This window comes from Pseudophryne corroboree, chromosome 6, assembly GCF_028390025.1.
Source record: "Pseudophryne corroboree isolate aPseCor3 chromosome 6, aPseCor3.hap2, whole genome shotgun sequence".
Lineage (NCBI taxonomy): Eukaryota > Metazoa > Chordata > Amphibia > Anura > Myobatrachidae > Pseudophryne > Pseudophryne corroboree.
Genome location: NC_086449.1, coordinates 251,860,984 through 251,888,393, shown reverse-complemented (window position 1 = coordinate 251,888,393; position 27,410 = coordinate 251,860,984). Strand labels below are relative to the sequence as shown.

Genomic DNA, 27,410 nt, shown 5'->3' with positions numbered 1-27,410 from the left:
ACCACCTACCCGTGGTTTTTTTTTCTTTCTTCTTTATACATACATACTACATCTCATTATCATCCAGTCTATATTAGCAGCAGACACAGTACGGTAGTCCACGGCTGTAGCTACCTCTGTGTCGGCACTCGGCAGTCCGTCCATAATTGTATACCACCTACCCGTGTTTTTTTTTCTTTCTTCTTTATACATACATACTACATCTCTTTATCAACCAGTCTCTATTAGCAGCAGACACAGTACGGTAGTTCACGGCTGTAGCTACCTCTGTGTCGGCACTCGGCAGTCCATCCATAATTGTATACCACCTACCCGTGGGTTTTTTTTCTTTCTTCTTTATACATACATACTACATCTCTTTATCAACCAGTCTATATTAGCAGCAGACACAGTACGGTAGTTCACGGCTGTAGCTACCTCTGTGTCGGCACTCGGCAGTCCATCCATAATTGTATACCACCTACCCGTGGTTTTTTTTTTCTTTCTTCTTTATACATACTACATCTCATTATCATCCAGTCTATATTAGCAGCAGACACAGTACAGTACAATAGTCCACGGCTGTAGCTACCTCTGTGTCGGCACTCGGCAGTCCATCCATAATTGTATACTAGTATCCATCCATCTCCATTGTTTACCTGAGGTGCCTTTTAGTTGTGCCTATTAAAATATGGAGAACAAAAATGTTGAGGTTCCAAAATTAGGGAAAGATCAAGATCCACTTCCACCTCGTGCTGAAGCTGCTGCCACTAGTCATGGCCGAGACGATGAAATGCCAGCAACGTCGTCTGCCAAGGCCGATGCCCAATGTCATAGTACAGAGCATGTCAAATCCAAAACACCAAATATCAGTAAAAAAAGGACTCCAAAACCTAAAATAAAATTGTCGGAGGAGAAGCGTAAACTTGCCAATATGCCATTTACCACACGGAGTGGCAAGGAATGGCTGAGGCCCTGGCCTATGTTCATGGCTAGTGGTTCAGCTTCACGTGAGGATGGAGGCACTCAGCCTCTCGCTAGAAAAATGAAAAGACTCAAGCTGGCAAAAGCAGTAGCACCGCAAAGAACTGTGCGTTCTTCGAAATCCCAAATCCACAAGGAGAGTCCAATTGTGTCGGTTGCGATGCCTGACCTTCCCAACACTGGACGTGAAGAGCATGCGCCTTCCACCATTTGCACGCCCCCTGCAAGTGCTGGAAGGAGCACCCGCAGTCCAGTTTCTGATAGTCAGATTGAAGATGTCAGTGTTGAAGTACACCAGGATGAGGAGGATATGGGTGTTGCTGGCGCTGGGGAGGAAATTGACCAGGAGGATTCTGATGGTGAGGTGGTTTGTTTAAGTCAGGCACCCGGGGAGACACCTGTTGTCCGTGGGAGGAATATGGCCGTTGACATGCCTGGTGAAAATACCAAAAAAATCAGCTCTTCGGTGTGGAACTATTTCAACAGAAATGCGGAAAACAGGTGTCAAGCCGTGTGTTCCCTTTGTCAAGCTGTAATAAGTAGGGGTAAGGACGTTAACCACCTCGGAACATCCTCCCTTATACGTCACCTGCAGCGCATTCGTAATAAGTCAGTGACAAGTTCAAAAACTTTGGGTGACAGCGGAAGCAGTCCACTGACCAGTAAATCCCTTCCTCTTGTAACCAAGCTCACGCAAACCACCCCACCAACTCCCTCAGTGTCAATTTCCTCCTTCCCCAGGAATGCCAATAGTCCTGCAGGCCATGTCACTGGCAATTCTGACGAGTCCTCTCCTGCCTGGGATTCCTCCGATGCATCCTTGCGTGTAACGCCTACTGCTGCTGGCGCTGCTGTTGTTGCTGCTGGGAGTCGATGGTCATCCCAGAGGGGAAGTCGTAAGACCACTTTTACTACTTCCACCAAGCAATTGACTGTCCAACAGTCCTTTGCGAGGAAGATGAAATATCACAGCAGTCATCCTACAGCAAAGCGGATAACTGAGGCCTTGGCATCCTGGGTGGTGAGAAACGTGGTTCCGGTATCCATCATTACTGCAGAGCCAACTAGAGACTTGTTGGAGGTACTGTGTCCCCGGTACCAAATACCATCTAGGTTCCATTTCTCTAGGCAGGCGATACCGAAAATGTACACAGACCTCAGAAAAAGAGTCACCAGTGTCCTAAAAAATGCAGCTGTACCCAATGTCCACTTAACCACGGACATGTGGACAAGTGGAGCAGGGCAGGGTCAGGACTATATGACTGTGACAGCCCACTGGGTAGATGTATGGACTCCCGCCGCAAGAACAGCAGCGGCGGCACCAGTAACAGCATCTCGCAAACGCCAACTCTTTCCTAGGCAGGCTACGCTTTGTATCACCGGTTTCCAGAATACGCACACAGCTGAAAACCTCTTACGGCAACTGAGGAAGATCATCGCGGAATGGCTTACCCCAATTGGACTCTCCTGTGGATTTGTGGCATCGGACAACGCCAGCAATATTGTGTGTGCATTAAATATGGGCAAATTCCAGCACGTCCCATGTTTTGCACATACCTTGAATTTGGTGGTGCAGAATTTTTTAAAAAACGACGGGCGTGCAAGAGATGCTGTCGGTGGCCAGAAGAATTGCGGGACACTTTCGGCGTACAGGCACCACGTACAGAAGACTGGAGCACCACCAAAAACTACTGAACCTGCCCTGCCATCATCTGAAGCAAGAAGTGGTAACGAGGTGGAATTCAACCCTCTATATGCTTCAGAGGTTGGAGGAGCAGCAAAAGGCCATTCAAGCCTATACAATTGAGCACGATATAGGAGGTGGAATGCACCTGTCTCAAGCGCAGTGGAGAATGATTTCAACGTTGTGCAAGGTTCTGATGCCCTTTGAACTTGCCACACGTGAAGTCAGTTCAGACACTGCCAGCCTGAGTCAGGTCATTCCCCTCATCAGGCTTTTGCAGAAGAAGCTGGAGACATTGAAGGAGGAGCTAACACGGAGCGATTCCGCTAGGCATGTGGGACTTGTGGATGGAGCCCTTAATTCGCTTAACAAGGATTCACGGGTGGTCAATCTGTTGAAATCAGAGCACTACATTTTGGCCACCATGCTCGATCCTAGATTTAAAGCCTACCTTGGATCTCTCTTTCCGGCAGACACAAGTCTGCTGGGGTTGAAAGACCTGCTGGTGAGAAAATTGTCAAGTCAAGCGGAACGCGACCTGTCAACATCTCCTCCTTCACATTCTCCCGCAACTGGGGGTGCGAGGAAAAGGCTCAGAATTCCGAGCCCACCCGCTGGCGGTGATGCAGGGCAGTCTGGAGCGACTGCTGATGCTGACATCTGGTCCGGACTGAAGGACCTGACAACGATTACGGACATGTCGTCTACTGTCACTGCATATGATTCTCTCAACATTGAAAGAATGGTGGAGGATTATATGAGTGACCGCATCCAAGTAGGCACGTCACACAGTCCGTACTTATACTGGCAGGAAAAAGAGGCAATTTGGAGGCCCTTGCACAAACTGGCTTTATTCTACCTAAGTTGCCCTCCCACAAGTGTGTACTCCGAAAGAGTGTTTAGTGCCGCCGCTCACCTTGTCAGCAATCGGCGTACGAGGTTACATCCAGAAAATGTGGAGAAGATGATGTTCATTAAAATGAATTATAATCAATTCCTCCGCGGAGACATTGACCAGCAGCAATTGCCTCCACAAAGTACACAGGGAGCTGAGATGGTGGATTCCAGTGGGGACGAATTGATAATCTGTGAGGAGGGGGATGTACACGGTGATATATCGGAGGATGATGATGAGGTGGACATCTTGCCTCTGTAGAGCCAGTTTGTGCAAGGAGAGATTAATTGCTTCTTTTTTGGGGGGGGGTCCAAACCAACCCGTCATATCAGTCACAGTCGTGTGGCAGACCCTGTCACTGAAATGATGGGTTGGTTAAAGTGTGCATGTCCTGTTTATACAACATAAGGGTGGGTGGGAGGGCCCAAGGACAATTCCATCTTGCACCTCTTTTTTCTTTTCTTTTTCTTTGCGTCATGTGCTGTTTGGGGAGGGTTTTTTGGAAGGGCCATCCTGCGTGACACTGCAGTGCCACTCCTAGATGGGCCCGGTGTTTGTGTCGGCCACTAGGGTCGCTTATCTTACTCACACAGTCAGCTACCTCATTGCGCCTCTTTTTTTCTTTGCGTCATGTGCTGTTTGGGGAGGGTTTTTTGGAAGGGCCATCCTGCGTGACACTGCAGTGCCACTCCTAGATGGGCCCGGTGTTTGTGTCGGCCACTAGGGTCGCTTATCTTACTCACACAGTCAGCTACCTCATTGCGCCTCTTTTTTTCTTTGCGTCATGTGCTGTTTGGGGAGGGTTTTTTGGAAGGGCCATCCTGCGTGACACTGCAGTGCCACTCCTAGATGGGCCCGGTGTTTGTGTCGGCCACTAGGGTCGCTTATCTTACTCACACAGTCAGCTACCTCATTGCGCCTCTTTTTTTTCTTTGCGTCATGTGCTGTTTGGGGGAGGGTTTTTTGGAAGGGACATCCTGCGTGACACTGCAGTGCCACTCCTAGATGGGCCCGGTGTTTGTGTCGGCCACTAGGGTCGCTTATCTTACTCACACAGTCAGCTACCTCATTGCGCCTCTTTTTTTCTTTGCGTCATGTGCTGTTTGGGGAGGGTTTTTTGGAAGGGACATCCTGCGTGACACTGCAGTGCCACTCCTAGATGGGCCCGGTGTTTGTGTCGGCCACTAGGGTCGCTTATCTTACTCACACAGTCAGCTACCTCATTGCGCCTCTTTTTTTCTTTGCGTCATGTGCTGTTTGGGGAGGGTTTTTTGGAAGGGACATCCTGCGTGACACTGCAGTGACACTCCTAGATGGGCACGGTGTTTGTGTCAGCCACTAGGGTCGCTTATCTTACTCACACAGCGACCTCGGTGCAAATTTTAGGAATAAAAATAATATTGTGAGGTGTGAGGTATTCAGAATAGACTGAAAATGAGTGTAAATTATGGTTTTTGAGGTTAATAATACTTTGGGATCAAAATGACCCCCAAATTCTATGATTTAAGCTGTTTTTTAGGGTTTTTTGAAAAAAACACCCGAATCCAAAACACACCCGAATCCGACAAAAAAAATTCGGTGAGGTTTTGCCAAAATGCGGTCGAACCCAAAACACGGCCGCGGAACCGAACCCAAAACCAAAACACAAAACCCGAAAAATTTCCGGCGCTCATCTCTACTAATAAACAGACAACACAACAACTGCAACAAGCTGCTGCAGATCTGGCTGCTAAAACAGATGAAACACAGCCCCCCCCCTTCCTAATCAGGGCCACTAGAACGTGGGCTAACTGTTTTAATATCAGAATCTGAGGAAGTACAGGAGGATTCCACTCCTGCGCAGGGTATGGAGTCCCTCATTCTCGCTCTCAGGGATGTATTAAAAATTCCCTTTGGACTTTCCTAGTTCAGTGTCATTTTTCCTAATTCACCGGAACTAGATGACTTATTTAAGGAAGCCTGAAAATTTTATGATAAAAAAAATAAGATTTTACTCACCGGTAAATCTATTTCTCGTAGTCCGTAGTGGATGCTGGAAACTCTGTAAGGACCATGGGGAATAGCGGCTCCGCAGGAGACTGGGCACAACTAAAGAAAGCTTTAGGACTACCTGGTGTGCACTGGCTCCTCCCTCTATGACCCTCCTCCAGACCTCAGTTAGGATACTGTGCCCGGAAGAGCTGACACAATAAGGAAAGGATTTGGAATCCCGGGTAAGACTCATACCAGCCACACCAATCACACCGTATAACTCGTGATACTATACCCAGTTAACAGTATGAAATATAACTGAGCCTCTCAACAGATGGCTCAACAATAACCCTTTAGTTAAACAATAACTATATACAAGTATTGCAGACAATCCGCACTTGGGACGGGCGCCCAGCATCCACTACGGACTACGAGAAATAGATTTACCGGTGAGTAAAATCTTATTTTCTCTAACGTCCTAAGTGGATGCTGGGAACTCCGTAAGGACCATGGGGATTATACCAAAGCTCCCAAACGGGCGGTAGAGTGCGGATGACTCTGCAGCACCGAATGAGCGAACTCTAGGTCCTCCTCAGCCAGGGTATCAAACTTGTAGAATTTATCAAATGTGTTTGACCCCGAAAAAGTAGCTGCTCGGCAAAGTTGTAAAGCCGAGACCCCTCGGGCAGCCGCCCAAGAAGAGCCCACCTTCCTAGTGGAATGGGCTTTTACAGATTTAGGATGCGGCAGTCCAGCCGCAGAATGTGCAAGTTGAATCGTGCTACAGATCCAGCGAGCAATAGTCTGCTTTGAAGCAGGCGCACCCAACTTGTTGGGTGCATGCAGGATAAATAGCGAGTCAGTCTTTCTGACTCCAGCTGTCCTGGAAACATAGATTTTTAGGGCCCGGACTACGTCCAGCAACTTGGAATCCTCCAAGTCACGAGTAGCCGCAGGCACCACAATAGGCTGGTTCAAATGAAAAGCTGAAACCACCTTTGCCCTATCCATATGGAAAATCAGATAAGGGCTTTTACATGACAAAGCCGCCAATTCTGACACGCCTGGCCGAAGCCAAGGCCAACAGCATGACCACTTTCCACGTGAGATATTTTAGTTCCACGGTTTTAAGTGGTTCAAACCAATGTGACTTTAGGAAATCCAACACCACGTTGAGCTCCCAAGGTGCCACTGGGGGCACAAAAGGGGGCTAAATATGCAGCACTCCCTTAACAAATGTCTGAACTTCAGGTAGTGAAGCCAGTTCTTTCTGGAAGAAAATCGATAGAGCCGAAATCTGGACCTTAATGGAACCCAATTTTAGGCCCATAGTCACCCCTGACTGTAGGAAGTGCAGAAAACGGCCCAGCTGAAATTCCTCCGTTGGGGCCTTCCTGGCCTCACACCACGCAACATATTTCCGCCATATGCGGTGATAATGGTTTGCAGTCACTTCTTTCCTAGCTTTAATCAGCGTAGGGATGACTTCCTCCGGAATGTCCTTTTCCTTCAGGATCCGGCGTTCAACCGCCATGCCGTCAAACGCAGCCGCGGTAAGTCTTGGAATAGACAGGGCCCCTGCTGCAGCAGGTCCTGTCTGAGCGGCAGAGGCCATGGGTCCTCTGAGATCATTTCTTGAAGTTCTGGGTACCAAGCTCTTCTTGGCCAATCCGGAACAATGAGTATAGTTCTTACTCCTCTTCTTCTTATTATCCTCAGTACCTTGGGTATGAGAGGAAGAGGAGGGAACACATAAACCGACTGGTACACCCACGGTGTCACTAGAGCGTCCACAGCTATTGCCTGAGGGTCTCTCGACCTGGCGCAATATCTTTCTAGCTTTTTGTTGAGGCGGGACGCCATCATGTCCACCTATGGCCGTTCCCAACGGTTTACAATCAGCTGAAAGACTTCTGGATGAAGTCCCCACTCTCCCGGGTGGAGGTCGTGCCTGCTGAGGAAGTCTGCTTCCCAGTTGTCCACTCCCGGAATGAACACTGCTGACAGTGCTAACACGTGATTTTCCGCCCATCGGAGAATCCTTGTGACTTCTGCCATCGCCATCCTGCTTCTTGTGCCGCCATGTCGGTTTACATGGGCGACCGCCGTGATGTTGTCTGACTGGATCAGTACCGGCTGGTTTTGAAGCAGGGGTCTTGCCTGACTTAGGGCATTGTAGATGGCCCTTAGTTCCAGAATATTTATGAGTAGGGAAATCTCCTGGCTTGACCATAGTCCTTGGAAGTTTTTTCCCTGTGTGACTGCCCCCCAGCCTCGAAGGCTGGCATCCGTGTTCACCAGGACCCAGTCCTGTATGCCGAATCTGCGGCCCTCTAGAAGATGAGCACTCTGCAGCCACCACAGCAGAGACACCCTGGTCCTTGGAGACAGGGTTATCAGCCGATGCATCTGAAGATGCGATCCGGACCACTTGTCCAACAGATCCCACTGAAAGATTCTTGCATGGAACCTGCCGAATGGAATTGCTTCGTAGGAAGCTACCATTTTTCCCAGGACTCGCGTGCAGTGATGCACCGACACCTGTTTTGGTTTCAGGAGATCTCTGACTAGAGATGACAACTCCTTGGCTTTCTCCTCCGGGAGAAACACCCTTTTCTGGTCTGTGTCCAGAACCATCCCCAGGAACAGTAGACGTGTCGTAGGAACCAGCTGTGACTTTGGAATATTCAGAATCCAACTGTGCTGTTGTAGCACCTCCCGAGATAGTGCTACCCCGACCAACAACTGCTCCCTGGACATCGCCTTTATAAGGAGATCGTCCAAGTACGGGATAATTAAAACTCCCTTTTTCCGAAGGAGTATCATCATTTCGGCCATTACCTTGGTAAATACCCTCGGTGCCATGGACAGACCAAACGGCAACGTCTGGAATTGGTAATGACAGTCCTGTACCACAAATCTGAGGTACTCCTGGTGAGGAGGGTAAATGGGGACATGTAGGTAAGCATCCTTGATGTCCAGTGATACCATGGAATCCCCTTCCTCCAGGCTTGAAATAGCCGCCCTGAGCGATTCCATCTTGAACTTGAACCTTTTTATATAGGTGTTCAAGGATTTAAAATTTAAAATGGGTCTCACCGAACCGTCCGGTTTCGGTACCACAAACATTGTGGAATAGTAACCCCTTCCTTGTTGAAGGAGGGGTACCTTGACTATCACCTGCTGCGAATACAGCTTGTGAATTGCCTCCAGCACTGCCTCCCTGTCCGGGGGAGCTGTTGGCAAGGCAGATTTGAGGAAACGGCGAGGGGGAGACGTCTCGAATTCCAGCTTGTACCCCTGAGATACTACTTGTAGAATCCAGGGATCCACCCGTGAGCGAGCCCACTGGTCGCTGAAGTTCTTGAGACGGGCCCCCACCGTACCTGGCTCCGCCTGTGCAGCCCCAGCGTCATGAGGTGGACTTAGAGGAAGCGGGGGAGGGCTTTTGCTCCTGGGAACTGGCTGTATGCTGCAGCTTTTTCCCTCTACCTCTGCCTCTGGGCAGAAAGGACGCGCCTTTAACCCGTTTGCCTTTCTGGGGCCGAAAGGACTGTACCTGATAATACGGTGCTTTCTTTGGCTGTGAGGGAACATGGGGTAAAAATGCTGACTTCCCAGCTGTCGCTGTGGAAACGAGGTCCGAGAGACCATCCCCAAACAACTCCTCACCCTTGTAAGGCAAAACTTCCATGTGCCTTTTAGAATCTGCATCCCCTGTCCACTGCCGAGTCCATAAACCCCTCCTGGCAGAAATGGACATTGCACTTATTTTAGATGCCAGCCGGCAAATATCCCTCTGTGCATCTCTCATGTATAAGACTTCGTCTTTAATATGCTCAATGGTTAGCAATATAGTGTCCCTGTCTAAGGTATCAATATTTTCTGACAGGGAATCTGACCACGCAGCTGCAGCACTGCACATCCATGCTGAAGCAATAGCTGGTCTCAGTATAATACCTGAGTGTGTATAAACAGACTTCAGGATAGCCTCCTGCTTCCTATCAACAGGCTCCTTTAGGGCGGCCGTGTCCGGAGACGGTAGTGCCACCTTCTTTGACAGGCGTGTGAGCGCTTTATCCACCCTAGGGGATGTCTCCCAACGTGACCTATCCTCTGGCGGGAAAGGGTACGCCATTAGTAACTTTTTAGAAATTACCAGTTTCTTATCGGGGGAAGCCCACGCTTCTTCACACACTTCATTTAATTCATCAGAAGGGGGAAAAACCACTGGTAGTTTTTTCTCCCCAAACATAATACCCTTTTTTGTGGTACCTGGGGTAATATAAGAAATGTGCAACACATTTTTCATTGCCGTAATCATGTAACAGGTGGCTCTATTGGAATGTACACTAGTCTCATCATCGTCGACACTGGAGTCAGTATCTGTGTCGACATCTGTGTCTGCCATCTGCGGTAGCGGGCGTTTTAGAGCCCCTGATGGCTTTTGAGACGTCTGGGCAGGCACGGGCTGAGAAGCCGGCTGTCCCACATCTGCTATGTCGTCAAACCTTTTATGTAAGGAGTTGACACTGTCGCGTAATTCCTTCCACATATCCATCGACTCAGGTGTCGACCCCGCAGGGGGTTACATCACATTTATCGGCACCTGCTCCGCCTCCACATAAGCCTTATCAAACATGTCGACACAGCCGTACCGACACACCGCACACACACAGGGAATGCTCTGACTGAGGACAGGACCCCACAAAGCCCTTTGGGGAGACAGAGAGAGAGTATGCCAGTACACACCAGAGCGCTATATAAAACAGGGATACACACTACACAGTGATTTTTCCCCTTATAGCTGCTTATATAACACAGATTGCGCCTAAAATTAGTGCCCCCCCTCTCTTTTTTACCCTATGTAGTCTGGAACTGCAGGGGAGAGCCTGGGGAGCGATCCATCCAGCGGAGCTGTGAGGGAAAATGGCGCCAGTGTGCTGAGGGAGATAGCCCCGCCCCTTTTTCGGCGGCCTTCTCCCGCTTTTTTTATACAGTTATGGCAGGGGATTTTACACATATATAGCCTTAAAGGCTATATTATGTGTTAATTTGCCAAGTAAGGTACTTATATTGCAGCCCAGGTCTGGAGGAGGGTCATAGAGGGGGGAGCCAGTGCACACCAGGTAGTCCTAAAGCTTTCTTTAGTTGTACCCAGTCTCCTGCGGAGCCGCTATTCCCCATGGTCCTTACGGAGTTCCCAGCATCCACTTAGGACGTTAGAGAAAAATATCAGGTCACAAGGAGGTTTTACACACATTCCCATTTACACCAGAAAGTAGGAAATATTGGGAAGAACCCCCAGCCGTAGACAGATCAGTCTCCCGCTTCACAAAAAATACAGTGTTAACAGCTACTGGCTCCTTTCAACTAAAGGACCCTGGGGATAGATTTTTCTATTTATACAGCAGCTGGTGTATCACAAAGACCTGTGATAGCGGGTTGCTGGATGACTCATGCCCTCCATTCCTGGGCGACTCAAATTCAGAACCTTACGGGGGATATGCCCCTGGTCACTATGGTGACCCTCATAAAACACATTCACGACACTGCATGCATCCTGTGTGACTCTCTCTAGTACGCCCTACACAGGCAATTTCCTCGTTCATATCATTCAGTGTTTAGGCACCAACGATGAACGATGCGTGGCCCCGTGCTTGTTGGTGCCAGGTCACTTATACATGCAGGCCAATATCGTCTATATTAGCATGCATTGCTATGGGGCTGGGTGACAGGGGCAGTGAAGAAACTTCACTCCCCTCCCCCCGCCGCCGGGTCGCCTGTCGGACTTATCTGCCGTCGAGCAGCTCGGCGGCATATTGCCTCATGTGTAGGGCCCATAGGAAATAGGCACTATCAATGCTAGTACTACCATGGCAGTGTCAGCACGCAGGGCTGGATTGCGGATGCAGATTCCAAGCACAGTGTGGATGCTATTCCCATCTCAGGAGAGTGGCTATTCGGGATTGAGTTTGATATGTGAATTTCTAAGGTTACTGCAGGAAAATTCACATTTCTCCCCTCTGGGGCCCAGCAGGCTAGGCGTTCCTACCCGGGGCCATCTACCCAGTCCTTTCGGACTACCAGGTTAAGATCGAGAGCCAGAAGTGCCTCCAATACAATACGAGGCACCAGTGGTAAGGCAAATAAACCAGCTACCGCCAGTTCTCATGAACCAAGCACCAGTTCAGCTCCCACAAAAGCCTCAGCATGATTGTGCCCCCCACCCTGAGGGGATCTTGAGGTGGGTGCTCGACTGAGTCACTGCAGCCACTTCTGGGAAATCTCCTGCCAGGATACCTGGGTAAAGGACCTAATTTCTCAGGTCTACAAGCTGCAGTTCGACGGCGCTCCTCCCCAACGATTTTTTCATGCGTTCCAGTTTTGGAGGATACACGAGTTACGTTATGACTGACCAATGCTAAAGTTGGTCAAGTCCCAAGTCATTGCTCCAGTGCCACTACAACAACAAGGAAAGGGTTATATTAGTCCAACCTATTTGTAGCACCGAAGCCGGACGGTTTGGTAAGGCCCATTCTGAATCTGAAATCTCTGAACCATTACCTAAGGTTTTCAAGTTCAAGAAAGAATATCTGAAACCAGTGATTACAGGACTGGAAGAATGGGAGTTTGTGGTTTTTCTGGATATAAAGGATGCTTACCTTCTTATCCCAAGTTGGCCGCCTCACCAGGCTTAGCTGCTGTTTGCCCTGCTGAACTAACACTACCAGTTCCAGACGCTACCCTTCGGCCTATCCACAGCTCCAAGGGTATTCACCAAGGTGATGGCAGAGATGATGTTCCAACTCTGGGTCCAGGGGGTCAATATTGTCCCTTATCTTGACAATTACTTGATTAAGGCAAGATCCAGGGAGCTTTTATTGCTCCATAAAGACCGCACTATCCAACTTCTGTCACACCATGGATGGATTCTCAATTTACAGAAGTCCCACTTGGAGCCAACTCAGCGGCTCCTGTTCCTGGGAATGTGGATGGATACTGTGGCCCAGAAAGTGTTCCTCCCAGGGGACAAAGCAAGAACATTTCAGGAGATGGTACGACTAGTCCTACGGCCTACTCGGATATTCATTCATCTTTGCATAAAGTTGTTGGGAAAGCTGGTGGCCTCCTATGAAGCCATTTAATATGTAAGGTTCTATGCCAAAACGTTTCAATTGGATCACCTGAGCTAATGGTCCGGATCACATCTTCAGATGCACCGGATAATTCGTCTGTCACCTCAGGCCAGGATCTCCCTCCTGTGGTGGTTGTAGTCCTCCAACCTACTGGAAGGTCGCAGTTTTGGGATTCAGGATTGGATCCTCCTCACGACAGATGCGAGTCTGAGAGGATGGGGAGCTGTCACCCAAGGGGCTCAGTTCCAGGGCAGGTGGTCAACACACAAAGCTCTTCTTCCAATCAACATTCTAGAACTTCATGCTTTCCACAATGCCCTGCTTCAGGCCTCCCCTCTGCTCAGGGTTCGGGCGATCCAAGTTCAGTCGGACGCCACGGCAGTGGCTTACATAAATCGACGAGGGACACAAAGCAGAGCCTGCATGCGAGAGGTATCAGAAATACTCCTCTGGGCAGAACTAAACGCAAGAGCAATGTCTGCATTCTTCATTCCGGGGGTGAACAACTGGGAAGCGGACTTCCTCAGTCGCCACAATCTCCACCCAGGAGAGTGTGGTCTCCACCACCACCACAGATTACCGTTCCAAACGTAGTCCACGTGGATCGTTAAGTATGAAAAAATGCAAAAAATTTGAAAAACTCATGTCGACCTTTTGACCTGTCGACCTAGTAGATGTCAACCTATTACATGTCAACCTAATGACATTGTCGACCTTCAGTGGTCAACCTAACGACCGTAACCCCCATTGAGGCAATGTCACAGACAGGGCACACACTTCTATTGTTCCCCTGGCTGTAACAAACTAGTCAGCCCTGGTTGGGGTTCCCTGGGGGAGTGGGGAACTCCCCAATAAAGGGGTCCCTTCCTCAAGGCACCCAAAGCCAGTACTGAAGCCTGGGCCTATTTGCGTTACTGGTGGGTGCTGAGTTGATGTCCATTTCATTTTGGTTAAAAAAAATATATACATATTTTTTACAGGAAGGACTATAGGTCCCATCAAACCTCCCACGTACTGGTACTTGGAGAACCACAAGTACCAGCATGCAGGGCATTAAGGGCCTGCTGCTACCTATAGTCCCCCTGTAAAAGACATAACACCCTTGTACACTCACCTACATCATCTACAATCCCAGTAGCCATTTTGTTTGGTTCTCTTCTCCAGTAGCATGTGTGACCACATACACTACGCAACTGAGAGAGATGCAGGTGTCTTGTCATTAAAATACCTGCCAGCCAATCGGAGGGCTCCACTTTAAAACCTGCCCTGTGATTAGATGTGAGCGGCTGAGCTGTCAATCAAACCCATCGCCATAGCCTTCAATGGTGGGAAAGCTCCACTGAAGCCTATGGTGAGAATCACTCCAGTCTACATTGTATCTGTCGAGATCCCGGCAGTACCAACTCCGGAATCCCAACACCCATCAGAATGCAGATTCTGGAACCCGACAACTGGCTTCCCGACCGTAAGTATAGCATGTGGCTTAGGGCTGGATTTCACAGATCGGGATACAGACATCTGTCATTCATACTGAATCTTTTGTGGTTAGAGATTGAAAGTTCCATAATTGGAAAAAAAAAATAGAAAATTACCCAAACACTCCCATGTTTGCCAACTCAGGCAAACACAGAGCTTATTAAGTTTACCCCTTAGTGTGCATTGAGTACCATGGCTGGAAAACACTGTTCTATGATGTAACACTTTTTCTATTCATGGAAAATGCAGCCCAGCATGTGAGCTAAAAATGTACATGGGTTTTTGTTGCACTGAATGAAAGAATGGATGTGCACCTAGCATGTGGCTGAATTAACATCATTTTAAATTCAGGCTATCTTTTTTTCCTGCATTGATTGTAATGGTTATAGAAAGTTATGGCCTTTCCATTAGTAGTATTGGTAATCTGTGTTTTTTTGGGGGCATTTACTGCATGTGCATCAGACACATCACTTATCTCTCATCAGTAGTATTTATTATTCTCAGTTCAGTGTGTCTATTTAGCTTTTAGCAATAGGTAACAAAATACAAAAAATAAATAAATGCAAAGCAAACATTGTGCAGAAACTACACCAACATCGCATGTGCTCTGTACACTGTAACCTATACAGATGCAGTCTCACCTTTTTGAACTTCTTATATTCTGTCACAATCTTATTTTCAACCATCTAAAAGAGAGAAAATATGGACACAGTTCAAAACTGCATGACAGATGCCCATAAAACATGTCAGATTGGAAACCAGCACTATAATTGCTCCTATGACTTTCAAACAAATGGGGAGAGAGACACCACCATTTGTGGGAACTTGTCTACACTACACACAGATGCAGAGACTACCCTGGAGAAAGCACAATTATCCACTGTAACTGCCATCATGTGGAATGTGGGCATCATGGGCTTATTATGTTTTTGTATTAAGTGGCAATTTTCCAAAAATGGGGGTAATTCAGAGTTGATCGCAGCAGCAAATTTTTTAGCAGTTGGGCAAAACCATGTGCACTGCAGGAGAGGCAGATATAACATGTGCAGAAAGAGTTAGATGTGGGTGGGTTATTTTATTTCTGTACAGGGTAAATACTGGCTGCTTTATTTTTACACTGCAATTTAGATTTCAGATTGAACACACCCCACCCAAATCTAACTCTCTCTGCACATGTTATATCTGCACCCCCCCCCCTGCAGTGCACATGGTTTTGCCCAACTGCTAACAAATTTGCTGCTGCGATCAACTTTGAATTGCCCCCATTGTTAAATCATTTTAACAATGATTCCTTTTCATGCAGAGAGGAATTCTCAGATGTGACCTAACACACAGATTCAGCATTTTCCAGTATTATAGGGCTGCATAATACATGAACAGGGACTGTGCCTAGGGTTATAATCAAGCAAATCACTTCTTGCAAGTCCCAATGGATGGACCATCACATTTCAGATAGTTGTGGGGATGAGAAGACATTACTAGAGTTTAAGATAACAAAGTTATTGGATGATATGCCAAACACCATCTCTTCCCATGTGACAATGTTCTTGTACATTCACAGATCATATCCGTATCTCTAACATCCTAGGGGATACTGGGATTGTCTTAGTACCATGGGGGTATAGATGGGGTCCACTGGAGCCTTGGCACTTTGAATTTCTGTGAGTGTGCTGGCTCCTCCCCTCTAGGCCCCTCCTGCAGACTCAGTTTAGAAAAATGTGCCCAAGGAGCCAGGTGCATTCTCTGGAGCTTCAGAGAGTTTTCTTCAAAACTTTATTTCAGTTTGTTATTTTCAGGCAGCACCGGCTGGTACCAGTCTGCCTGCGTCGTGGGACTTAGGGGGACGGCCGGACCAACCCCTTGAATGGTCAATGGTCTGGATCCCTGCTGACAGGACATAGCTCCTGAGGTGGTGTTTTGCATACCCCCGGGGTGTGCGTGCACTCTAACAGTATGACGCCACCCCTAACAAAGCTGAAGACACTGGTGTGGTGAGTACAGGAATCGGGTTCCCGGTTAGAGGGTCTCCAGTTTGCATGGCGGCATAAGGGTGTGGTGGGCACTCGGCGCTGCGGTGCCTGCTGCATATACCCACACTGGCGCTGACACAGCAAAGGGGTTTTAACCCCGTTTTCTGTAAATTGGAGAGACTTGCCAGCATAATACAGTTCAGGGACTGTGCGTCATTAAGGGGACTGGGCTTCCCTGAGAGCAGGACCAGTGGCTTAGAGGTGCCATTTCCTGCTGCATCACACTACAGGCTGCATGCAAGGAAGCGCTGCTCCTCCAGGGACCCTCTAAAGCACCTTACACTGGTGCCAGGGGGTCTGGTAGAAGGGGGAGAGGGGCAATGTATTGTCTAAAAAAACTGGTTACCTTATCTAAGGTTCTAGTTTCTGCCTGGCAAAGCACTGCTTTAGCTGATTGAGGCAGGAGTGTGCTGGTTTCTCTCCCTCTCTGTCTTACTCCATCCAAGCTGTAAATTTGTATATTGCTGTGTTATTGTATTTGTATACAGGCTGTGTTATTGTGTATATTTCACTGCTCCTGTGTGTGTGTTCTGCTGTATAAACATGTCTGGCAAGAAAGTTATATATCAGTTCTGTAGCACAAAGTTTCCCCCTACTCCAGGGGGTCTCTGTTGTGTACTTTGGGGGTAATTCTGAGTTGATCGCAGCAGCAAGTTTGTTAGCAATTGGGCAAAACCATGTGCTCTGCAGGGGGAGGGCAGATATAAAATTTGCAGAGAGTTAGATTTGGGTGGGTTATTTTGTTTCTGTGCAGGGTAAATACTGGCAACTTTATTTTTACACTGCAATTTAGATTTCAGTTTGAATACACCCCACCCAAATCTAACTCTCTCTGCACATGTTATATCTGCCCCTCCTGCACTGCACATGGGTGGTCATTCCGAGTTGTTCGCTCGGTACATTTTTTCGCATCGCAGCGATTTTCCGCTTAGTACGCATGCGCAATGTCCGCACTGCGACTGCGCCAAGTAAATTTGCTATGCAGTTAGGTATTTTACTCACGTTTTTTTCTTCGTTCTGGTGATCGTAATGTGATTGACAGGAAGTGGGTGTTTCTGGGCGGAAACAGGCCGTTTTATGGGCGTGTGGGAAAAACGCTACCGTTTCTGGGGAAAACGCGGGAGTGGCTGGAGGAACGGAGGAGTGTCTGGGCGAACGCAGGATGTGTTTATGACGTCAAACCAGGAACGACAAGCACTGAACTGATCGCACTGGCAGAGTAAGTCTCCAGCTACTCAGAAACTGCACAGAGATGTCTTTTCGCAATATTGCGAATCTTTCGTTCGCAATTTTAAGAAGCTAAGATTCACTCCCAGTAGGCGGCGGCCTAGCGTGTGTAAAGCTGCTAAAAGCAGCTTGCGACCGAACAACTCGGAATGAGGGCCATGATTTTGCCCAACTGCTAACAAATTTGCTGCTACGATCAACTCAGAATTAGGCCCTTAGGGGGTAATTCCAAGTTGATTGCAGCAGGAATTTTGTTAGCAGTTGGGCAAAACCATGTGCACTGCAGGAGAGGCAGATATAATATGTGCAGAAAGAGTTAGATGTGGGTGGGTTATTTTATTTCTGTGCAGGGTAAGTACTGGCTGCTTTATTTTTACACTGCAAATTAGATTGCAGATTGAACACACCACACCCAAAGCTAACTCTTTCTGCACATGTTAAATCTGCCTCCCCTGCAGTGCACATGGTTTTGCCCAACTGCTAACAAAATTCCTGCTGCGATCAACTTGGAATTACCCCCTTAGTGCGGTCTCCCTTCACAGGGAAGCAGCACACTGGAACCAGAATGGCTGGATAATCAGGAGAAAGTAATGCAGCACAAAGCTCTCCCTTCCCCCGGGAGGATCTCTGTTGTGTGCACAGTGCAGTCTCTAGGGTTGCCACCTCTCCCTAATTTCCTGAATTCTCCAGGATTTGGTGGCAACCCTCCAGGAGGCTTATCGCTTCATCAAGATTTCTGGATTCTCCAGGAATAAGGGGACCCTGGCAGCACCAGCTGTACTCCTTGGCAGCCAAGGAACTCAGTGAACTACAGTGACTGTCATGCGAGATGATGACATCAAATCTCGCGAGACTGTGTTCAGCCCAGACTGAGCCGAAGCAGCCATCGGCAGCTCTTCCTCAGCGTTTCCCCGGGCTGTGGTGGTGAAGTAACGCCGGCCTGGCTCATGTGAGAAGAGCAACGAGAGCTGACAGGCATGTCACACATATAGTTATCATTTAATGAGCTTGCATGAAACAAATAGAGGCTCAAGTTATATATATATATATATATATATATATATAGATATATCTAAAAAGAAGAATTAGAGGAGCGCTTCATAGTGCAATATTGTTTATTCACAAACAATTTTTAAAACAGCAAGTGACAGAGTAATGCTTTTCTTAATACCTCAGATTTAATCTGAGTGATCTTAAAATACCACTTGGTTTAAACAGATTATCCTTTGATATCACCTCCACCGGCCACCAGTAAAGCGTCAGATCCCTTTGCCTCGTGCCGCCTGCCTCGCACTCACGAACTCCAGCACGCCGGGACACCGCTGCTATCTACATGGGGGGGAGGATGATTCAGGATACAACGATGACGTCACCAGACCACCCCCCAACGCGTTTCGTCATAAGACTTCGTCAGAGGGTTGGCCTTGGTGACGAAAAACCTCTCTTTTATGCCAGCAATGGCCAATCCATGCACGCAATCAGTAAATCAAATACACATGTGTGGTCTTTCTTTGCAGACAACATTAGATTACAATTCATTTGTTTTCAAACACTTGTAACGTATTTTTTGCAGGTGGGAGCTTGCCTCAAATATTTCAGTCCCATTTGGGCAGGCTCCTGCCAGGACCCCTGGATGAAAGACCTACTCTCTCAGGGCTACAGGTTAGTGTTTCAAACACACCCACCTCACAGATTCTTCAGGTCAGACTTACCAGTTTCACACGAAACAAGAGTAACCTTGCAAGAAGACATGCAAAAACTGTTACGGACGCAGGTCATTGTTCCAGTTCTGCCTCAACTCTAAAACAGGGGTTATTATTCCAGCTTGTTTTGTGGTACCGAAACCGGGCGGTTCCGTAGGGCCAATCTTCCACCTCAAATCACTGAACCCGTTTCTTCCTAATGTTCCACTTCCAGATGTCTGGAAGAAGGGGAATTCCTGGTATTTCTGGATGTCAAGGATGCGTATTCTTTACATCCCGATATGGCCGCCTCATCAGGCTTACATCAGGCTTGCACTGCAGGACAGTCACTACCATGTCTACGTCTTGCCTTTTGGCCTCTCAACGGCACCAAGGGTGGTCACAAGGGTGATGGCAGAAATGTTGCTACAACTCCGCAGGCAGGGAGTGAACATCGTTCCATACTTGGACGATCTCTTCATAGCGGCTATGTCCAGAGCACAGTTGATGGAAAGCATCAGCAATACAACTTTTCACGGATCATAGGTGGATTCTCAATGTGCAGAAATTCCGCCTAGAACCTACGCAGAATCTTCGGTTCCTGGTACTGATTCTGGACGTGGTGTCTCTGAAAGTGTTTATTTCTATGGACAAGGCAAAGTCAATTCAGACGATGGTTCTTTCCATTCTGAAGCCGAACAAAATCTCAGCACATCTTTGCATTTGCCTACTGGGCAAGATGATGGCCTCCTACGAGGCAATTCGGTATGGAAGATTCCATACACGACCATTCCAGACGGATCTGCTGGACTAATGGTCAGGGTCACATCTGCACATGCGCCAGATGATACGCCTTTCACCAAAAGCCAGGATTTCCCTCTTATGGTGGTTGCAGATCTCCCACCTGGTGGGGGGTTGACACTCCGGAATTCAGGACTGAATTCTGTTGACAACGGTTGCGAGTCTCCGTGGTTAGTGTGTGGTGACCCAAGGGGCTCGATTCCACAGTAGGTGGTCGGATTAAGAGGCCTCCCTTTCAATTAATGTTCTGGACCTCAGGGCGATTTACAGTGCCCTTCTGCAGTCCTTTTCTATCCTTCAGTATTGGGCCATACAGATACGGTCGGAAAACCACCAACTGTGACGTACATGACCCGACAAGGAGGTCCAAACAGCAGAGCTGCAATGAGAGAGGTGTCCAAGATACTCCTGAGCTGAGTGGAATACCAAGGCCAATTCCGCCTTACTCACTCCGGGTGCAGACAATTCGGAAGCAGACTTCCTCAGCAGACATGGTCTGCACCCGGGGGAATGGGGCCTCCACCCGCAAGTGTTTCAGCTGATATTTCATCGGTGGGTCTACCCCCAACTTCACATGTTGGCTTCTCGGCTCACCAAGAAGCTTCTGCATTCCTGTTTCAGGACGAGGGATCCACAGGCCGCAGCGTTGGATGCTGTGATGACGCCGTGGATTTATCAGTTGAAGAATATGTTCCCTCCAATTCCTCTAATTCTCAGAGTTCTCAAAGGACTTAAAAAAGGATTTAAAAAAGAGTTCAGGCAATTCAGATTGCCCCAGACTGGTCCCGCAGGGCCTGGTATGCAGACCTCCTCCTAGCACTGTCACTTAAAGGCCCCTGGCCTCTGCCAATTCAGGATGATCTTCTTACACAAGGGCCGTTAGTCTATACAGACTTACTACGGCTACGATTAATGGAATGGAAGTTGATTGGGAGGTTTTTGCCCAGGAAAAAGGTTCCGGGCAAGGTTATCTTGAATATGATACAAGCCGGGCATATGGTAGCGTCAAAACATTACCATCGCATATGGGAGACATGTTCTCTTGGTGTGAGGGTCGACCGTAATCTGCTGTAGATTTTTGTCTGGGACAAGTCTTGCACTTCCTGCAGGCTATGTTGGGCCTCTGTTTAGGCTCAATAACAGTTCAGATCTCAGTCTTGTCCTTTTCTTCCAGGAATAAATTGGCTGTTCTCCCAGTAGTCCAGACGTTCTTGAAGGGTGTCCTTCATATTCGACCACCCTATGTGCCTCTCATGGTGGTGTGGGATGTCAATGTGGTTCTGACCTTTTTCCAATCAGATTGATTGAACCTTTCCACAAGGTGGGCATGGAATATTTGCCGTGGAAGGCTATCATGTTGTTGACCTTCGGGGCATGTTTCGGAATTAGAGGCCTTATCCTGTAAGAGTCCTTCTCTGCTGTTTCATGAGGATAGAGCGGAGCTCTGAACTTGCTAGACATTCTTGCCTGAGGTGGTGTCTGCATTTCATATCTATTAGCCGATAGGGGTTCCGGTTGTCACTGGCGCCTCTGTTACACCAAAGTCCTTGGACATGGTTCGGGCTTTGGGGATTTATGTCGAGAGGACAGCTCGTCTCAGTAAATCAGACTCGCTTTTTGTTCTCTGTGATGCTTCAAAGATTGGTTCTCGTGCTTAGAAGCAGTCTATTGCATGTTGGTCAGCGGCTTTGCTGCTGCCGAGATCTGTTCAGGCCCATTCCACACGGTCGGTGGGTTCTTCCTGGGCGGCTACCCGGGGTGTATCGACTTGCAGTTATGCCGGGCAGCTTCTCGGTCGGGTTCGAAAATCTTGTTAAGACTTACAGGTTCTACCCCTTGGCTACTGAGGACCTTCAAGTTTGTCAATTGGGTTTGCAGGGGTCTCAGCACTCTCCCAACCAATCTGGGAGCTTTGGGACTTCCCCATGGTACTAAGACCATCCCAGTATCCCCTAGGACGTTAAAGAAAATAGGATTTTAAAACCTACCGGTAAATCCTTTTCTCTTAGTCCGTAGTGGATACTGGGCGCCCGCCTCTGTGCTTCGTTATTTTCCTGCCCGTTATTCTTGTGTGTTGGTAGTTGGGTCTGCTGTTGCTGTCCCTATTTCCAGGCTGTGGTTAGCGTTGCTATCCTATTTTCAAGTTATGGTTAGCGTTGCTATCATCTTGTTTTGTTGTGTGCTGGATTGTTCTCTCATCACTTGTCTATTTTCCTCCTCTCAAAGTATGTCCGTCTCCTCGGGCACAGTTTTCCTAGACCAAGTCTGCAGGAGGGGCATAGAGGGGAGAAGCCAGTGCACTCTGAAGAAATTTAAAGTGACAAGGCTCCAATGGACACCATCTATACCCAATGGTACTAAGACCATCCCAGTATCCCCTACGAACTACGAGAAAAGGATTTACCGGTAGGTATTAAAATCCTATTTTTGATTAAATTAGTTAAATATCCTAGAAATACTTTTTTTTTTTTTTTTTAAAGATATTTCTTTAGTGCAGGTTGACTACAATTATTATATATTATATGAAGTCCAGATTTATTCAAGCTCATAATACCCACTTCTACCACTTCCTTATTGCTCCTAAACCATGAATTGCTCTACAACTTCTGTACTTTTCTGAAGCATCTGTATATCTTATGACACCTATACCAATTAAAATAATAGGCAAATGGAAACCATATTAAAGTTTAATATATGATGAGTCTGGATTCTATTTAAAATAAGTGAAGAAATGTCAGATTCTACCTTGTGTTCTACTGTTCCTTGCTGAAGCTTCTTCATTCTGGAGCCCAGCTGCATAAATCTTTCCAGCACTTTCCCAATCTTAGCATGAAGCTCCAAATACTCTGTGTAATCAGCAGCAAAATCCTCCTCATACAATTTCCGCTGATCTTCGCATGTAATTGTGGAGTATTTACTGGACAAAAGAAATTCACACCAGTAATTAATTGGTCCATATATATTACGTTATTATGTTATCTGTTTAACTCTGAGCCGAATGGAAAGAACACCAACATAAAGGTTCATAGTGTATGTGATTTCCAAACTAGCCAGTAGGTGGCACATTTTCCCAGTGTTTCTGAACTTTCATCTGCAGCAGCAGCAGCATACAGTACACTGGAGCATACTTGCCTACCTGACCCTCTTCATGAGGGAGAAAATGCTCTGTTCCTGGACTTTCCTGGTAATGTATGATTGCCATCACCTGTGGTGAAACAGCTTTCTTATCAATGAACTAGCTCACCACAGGTGATGGCAATCATACATTACCAGGAATAGAGCATTTTCTCCTTCATGGAGAGGGTCAGGTAGGCAAGTATGCGACTGGAGGAGGTCCTGTCACGCAGCACCTTGTGTAGGAAGAACCTAACCCAATTATGTGGTAATATAGTGATGTTAAAATAAGAAACCCTTTTGGATATTCACTCTTAGCTCTGGAAATGTTACCTCATACAGAGGCAGATTTATTAAGCCTGGTGAAGTGATAAAGTGGAAGGTGATAACTCACCAGCCAATCAGTTCCTAACTTCCATGTTACAGGCTGAGTTTGAAAAATGACAGTTAGGAGCTGACTGGCTGGTGAGTTATCACCTTCCACTTTATCACTTCACCAGGCTTAATAAATCTGCCCCTAAGATCTTTGTGTGTTTCCCTAATAATGTATTTCCACGGAATTGTATGAGCTGTCATGTATTCATAACTAATGCGTTTCTACAGAATCTGGTGCTATTTGCAGCCCCCTCCCTTTTTCTTCCCTGTATCCCCCGTTTCGCTCCTTTCCAAAAATCTGAATAAAAAAAGAAATTCTGAAACTTTAAGCTTTTTGTTGTTTTTGTTTTGTATAAATGGAAGACGGTCTGGGAGACATAACACTGGTGGGGGGTAGCTGACTTGTACTACACCATAACGGAGTAGGAAAATCAATGGCTTCCAAGGACTAAACACAACAGCATTACTCTGAACATAGGCGGCATATTATAAAACAGTGTATTCCTGATTGCAAAAAAATATACCCAATTCTGACAGATTACATTTTTCCATAGGTAGCACTGTTCCATCATATGCAGTACAGGCAGATGAAAGTATTACTGTATAACATGTATAATAATGGGGGTGGTCTTCAGTTTGCCGGCTATCGGGATCCCGGCGCACAGTATACCGGCACCGGAACCCCGACAGCCGGCATACCGACACTTTTTCTCCCTCTTGGGGGTCCACGACCCCCCTGGAGGGAGAATAAAGAATAGTGCGCCACCGTGCCCGCAGCGTGGCGAGCGTAGCGAGCCTCAAAGGGGCTCATTTGCGCTCGCCACGCTGTCGGTATGCCGGCGGTCGGGATCCCGGCGCCGGTATGCTGGTCGCCGGGAGCCCGGCCTCCGGCATACCATACCACATCCATAATAATGTTACACATAAAGTACATTTTTATTTCATATATCTAATGACCTATTTTGTATGACAAGGTTAGGTTTCCATCTCTGAGCTTATGACAGTAGAACATAATGTTGTTCCTGACAGAGTAACTGAAGAGCACATTTTGTTCCTATTTCCTAAAAATGTTATGTTTTACTAATTGTTCAGATTTATTTTAATGCGTGCTGCCAGTGAGCTGCAGAACAATGGCAATACACTACAAGTGACAACAATAGGCCCTGAATACACAATAGTAAAACTATGGATCATGTCCGTGGGCAAAAGAGGTGTGTACAGTCCTCCCACCATACAGTTTCTTATACAGTTTTACAGAGGGATCAGTGATTGTATGCCTTAAATCACTTATAGAGATGCATCTGCCATATTCACATAGCCCAGGCATGAGAGCTTGTGTCCTAATCCTAACAGATCTTATTCCCTGCTCAGCATAGGAGTTAGCTGCTTTGAGTGTATGTTGCGCCAAGAGACCTCTCTCTTCATACGTACTGTACTTAACCTCGAAAATGACTTCTCGTCACCAGCCGAGGGGGTCTCCTAGCAAGGTTACTGAGCACAATTAGCAAGGGACATGATGCAGCGTACTGTATGTACGGGGAACAGAGCACATTATGTTGCACATCAATTTTCCTTTTTTATAAAAATGGCAAATATTAGCATATTGTATTTTCTGCAGCGGGGTACACTGGTATTCCACAGGGAATAACATCGGGGTGTACAGTTGGATCTTGATCCGAGGCAACAACAGGCTAAAGCTTTGACTGTTCCCAGGATGCATTGCACCGCCTCCTCTATAACCCCACCTCCAGGCACTGGAGCTCAGTTTGTAGGTTGGTGCCTACAGTACAGGCAGCTAACAGGTGGGGCTGCGCTAAGCAGCCCTGAAAAGAGCTTTGTTTGAAGACTTCAAGGGCCGCAGCACTTTTATGTTAGTTTGACATCACCTCCCCAGCAGCAATGCATACTTCTTGCGACGGAGGGGCACCGGACTTTAGGCACACACCGCTGACGCTCTCCTGGATCACGAGGCTGCACATCAGGGAGGAGGTAAGAGGGTCCCCCAGGTGGGACCCGCCGGTAAATAGCGATCCGGTCACGGTCCCAGGAGACAGACCGCGCCGCTGGCCTGGACACTGTACCGCACAGGGACCCCACTATATCCACCAGGGCAAGGAAGCACAGGTCGGATTTATAAAATTAGTTTGTTATAGGCTCCACAGTACCCGGTGGTGAGAACCAGCACAGGGGATATGGCGCTGACCTGTAGCTCCTCCCCCCATCTACTGCTGGTGTTCCCGCCCTGGAGCTGCATTTCACTCTCCCTCACTCCCTGACTGAGATTTTGGGCGCCATCTTCACTACTAGCTAGGCTGATCTCCGGGACTGCAGGGCTCTGTCTCCTCTGTAAAGCCGCCTGTCTCATCAGCGCTGTGCTTTTACAGACACTTAAGTATTCTACATGTCATTTTAGACAGTGTTAGTTAAGAACAAGTGTACTGCTATCTGAATATTTGGTACAAGTATTCTGTGATATACATCCAGTATCTACTGTACATTGTTATATCTATACTCATACATAGTAATAATAAGATTTTACTCACCGGTAAATCTATTTCTCGTAGTCTGTAGTGGATGCTGGGACTCCGTAAGGACCATGGGGAATAGCGGCTCCGCAGGAGACTGGGTACAACTAAAGAAAGCTTTAGGTCTACCTGGTGTGCACTGGCTCCTCCCTCTATGACCCTCCTCCAGACCTCAGTAAGGATACTGTGCCCGGAAGAGCTGACACAATAAGGAAGGATTTTGAATCCCGGGTAAGACTCATACCAGCCACACCAATCACACCGTACAACTCGTGATACTATACCCAGTTAACAGTATGAATAACAACTGAGCCTCTTCAACAGATGGCTCAACAATAACCCTTTTGTTAAACAATAACTATATACAAGTATTGCAGACAATCCGCACTTGGGATGGGCGCCCAGCATCCACTACGGACTACGAGAAATAGATTTACCGGTGAGTAAAATCTTATTTTCTCTGACGTCCTAAGTGGATGCTGGGACTCCGTAAGGACCATGGGGATTATACCAAAGCTCCCAAACGGGCGGGAGAGTGCGGATGACTCTGCAGCACCGAATGAGCAAACTCAAGGTCCTCCTCAGCCAGGGTATCAAATTTGTAGAATTTTGCAAAAGTGTTAGACCCTGACCAAGTAGCAGCTCGGCAAAGTTGTAAAGCCGAGACCCCTCGGGCAGCCGCCCAAGAAGAGCCCACCTTCCTCGTGGAATGGGCTTTTACAGATTTAGGATGCGGCAGTCCAGCCGCAGAATGCGCAAGCTGAATTGTGCTACAGATCCAGCGAGCAATAGTCTGCTTTGAAGCAGGAGCACCCAGCTTGTTGGGTGCATACAGGGTAAATAGCGAGTCAGTTTTCCTGACTCCAGCCGTCCTGGAAACATATATTTTCAAGGCCCTGACTACGTCCAGAAACTTGGAATCCTCCAAGTCCCTAGTAGCCGCAGGCACCACAATAGGTTGGTTCAAATGAAAAGCTGATACCACCTTAGGGAGAAACTGGGGACGAGTCCTCAATTCTGCCCTATCCATATAGAAAATCAGATCAGGGCTTTTACATGACAAAGCCGCCAATTCTGACACACGCCTGGCCGAAGCCAAGGCCAACAGCATGACCACCTTCCACGTGAGATATTTCAAATCCACGGTTTTAAGTGGCTCAAACCAATGCGACTTCAGGAAATCCAACACCACGTTGAGATCCCACGGTGCCACTAGAGGCACAAACGGGGGCTGAATATGCAGCACTCCCTTAACAAAAGTCTGAACTTCAGGCAGTGAAGCCAGTTCTTTTTGGAAGAAAATGTACAGAGCCGAAATCTGGACCTTAATGGAACCCAATTTCAGGCCCATAGTCACTCCTGACTGTAGGAAGTGCAGAAATCGACCCAGTTGAAATTCCTCCGTTGGGGCCTTCCTGGCCTCACACCAAGCAACATATTTTCGCCATATGCGGTGATAATATTTTGCGATCACATCTTTCCTAGCCTTAATCAGCGTAGGAATAACTTCCTCCGGAATGCCTTTTTC

At 47.6% G+C, this 27,410-nt stretch overlaps 1 protein-coding gene across 2 annotated transcripts in view; it reads right to left on the bottom strand.

Annotated features, from left to right (window-relative positions):
- The window catches only part of ELL3 (elongation factor for RNA polymerase II 3), a 285,177-nt gene that overhangs the window by 18,853 nt on the left and 238,914 nt on the right, over positions 1-27,410 (bottom strand). For both annotated transcript variants that reach the window (XM_063925873.1, XM_063925874.1), the window contains 2 exons: positions 22,614-22,785; positions 14,770-14,814 (listed from right to left, as the gene is read on the bottom strand). In XM_063925873.1, the coding sequence (XP_063781943.1) occupies positions 14,770-14,814; positions 22,614-22,785 (217 nt within the window). The remainder of the gene's footprint in view (positions 1-14,769; positions 14,815-22,613; positions 22,786-27,410) is intronic.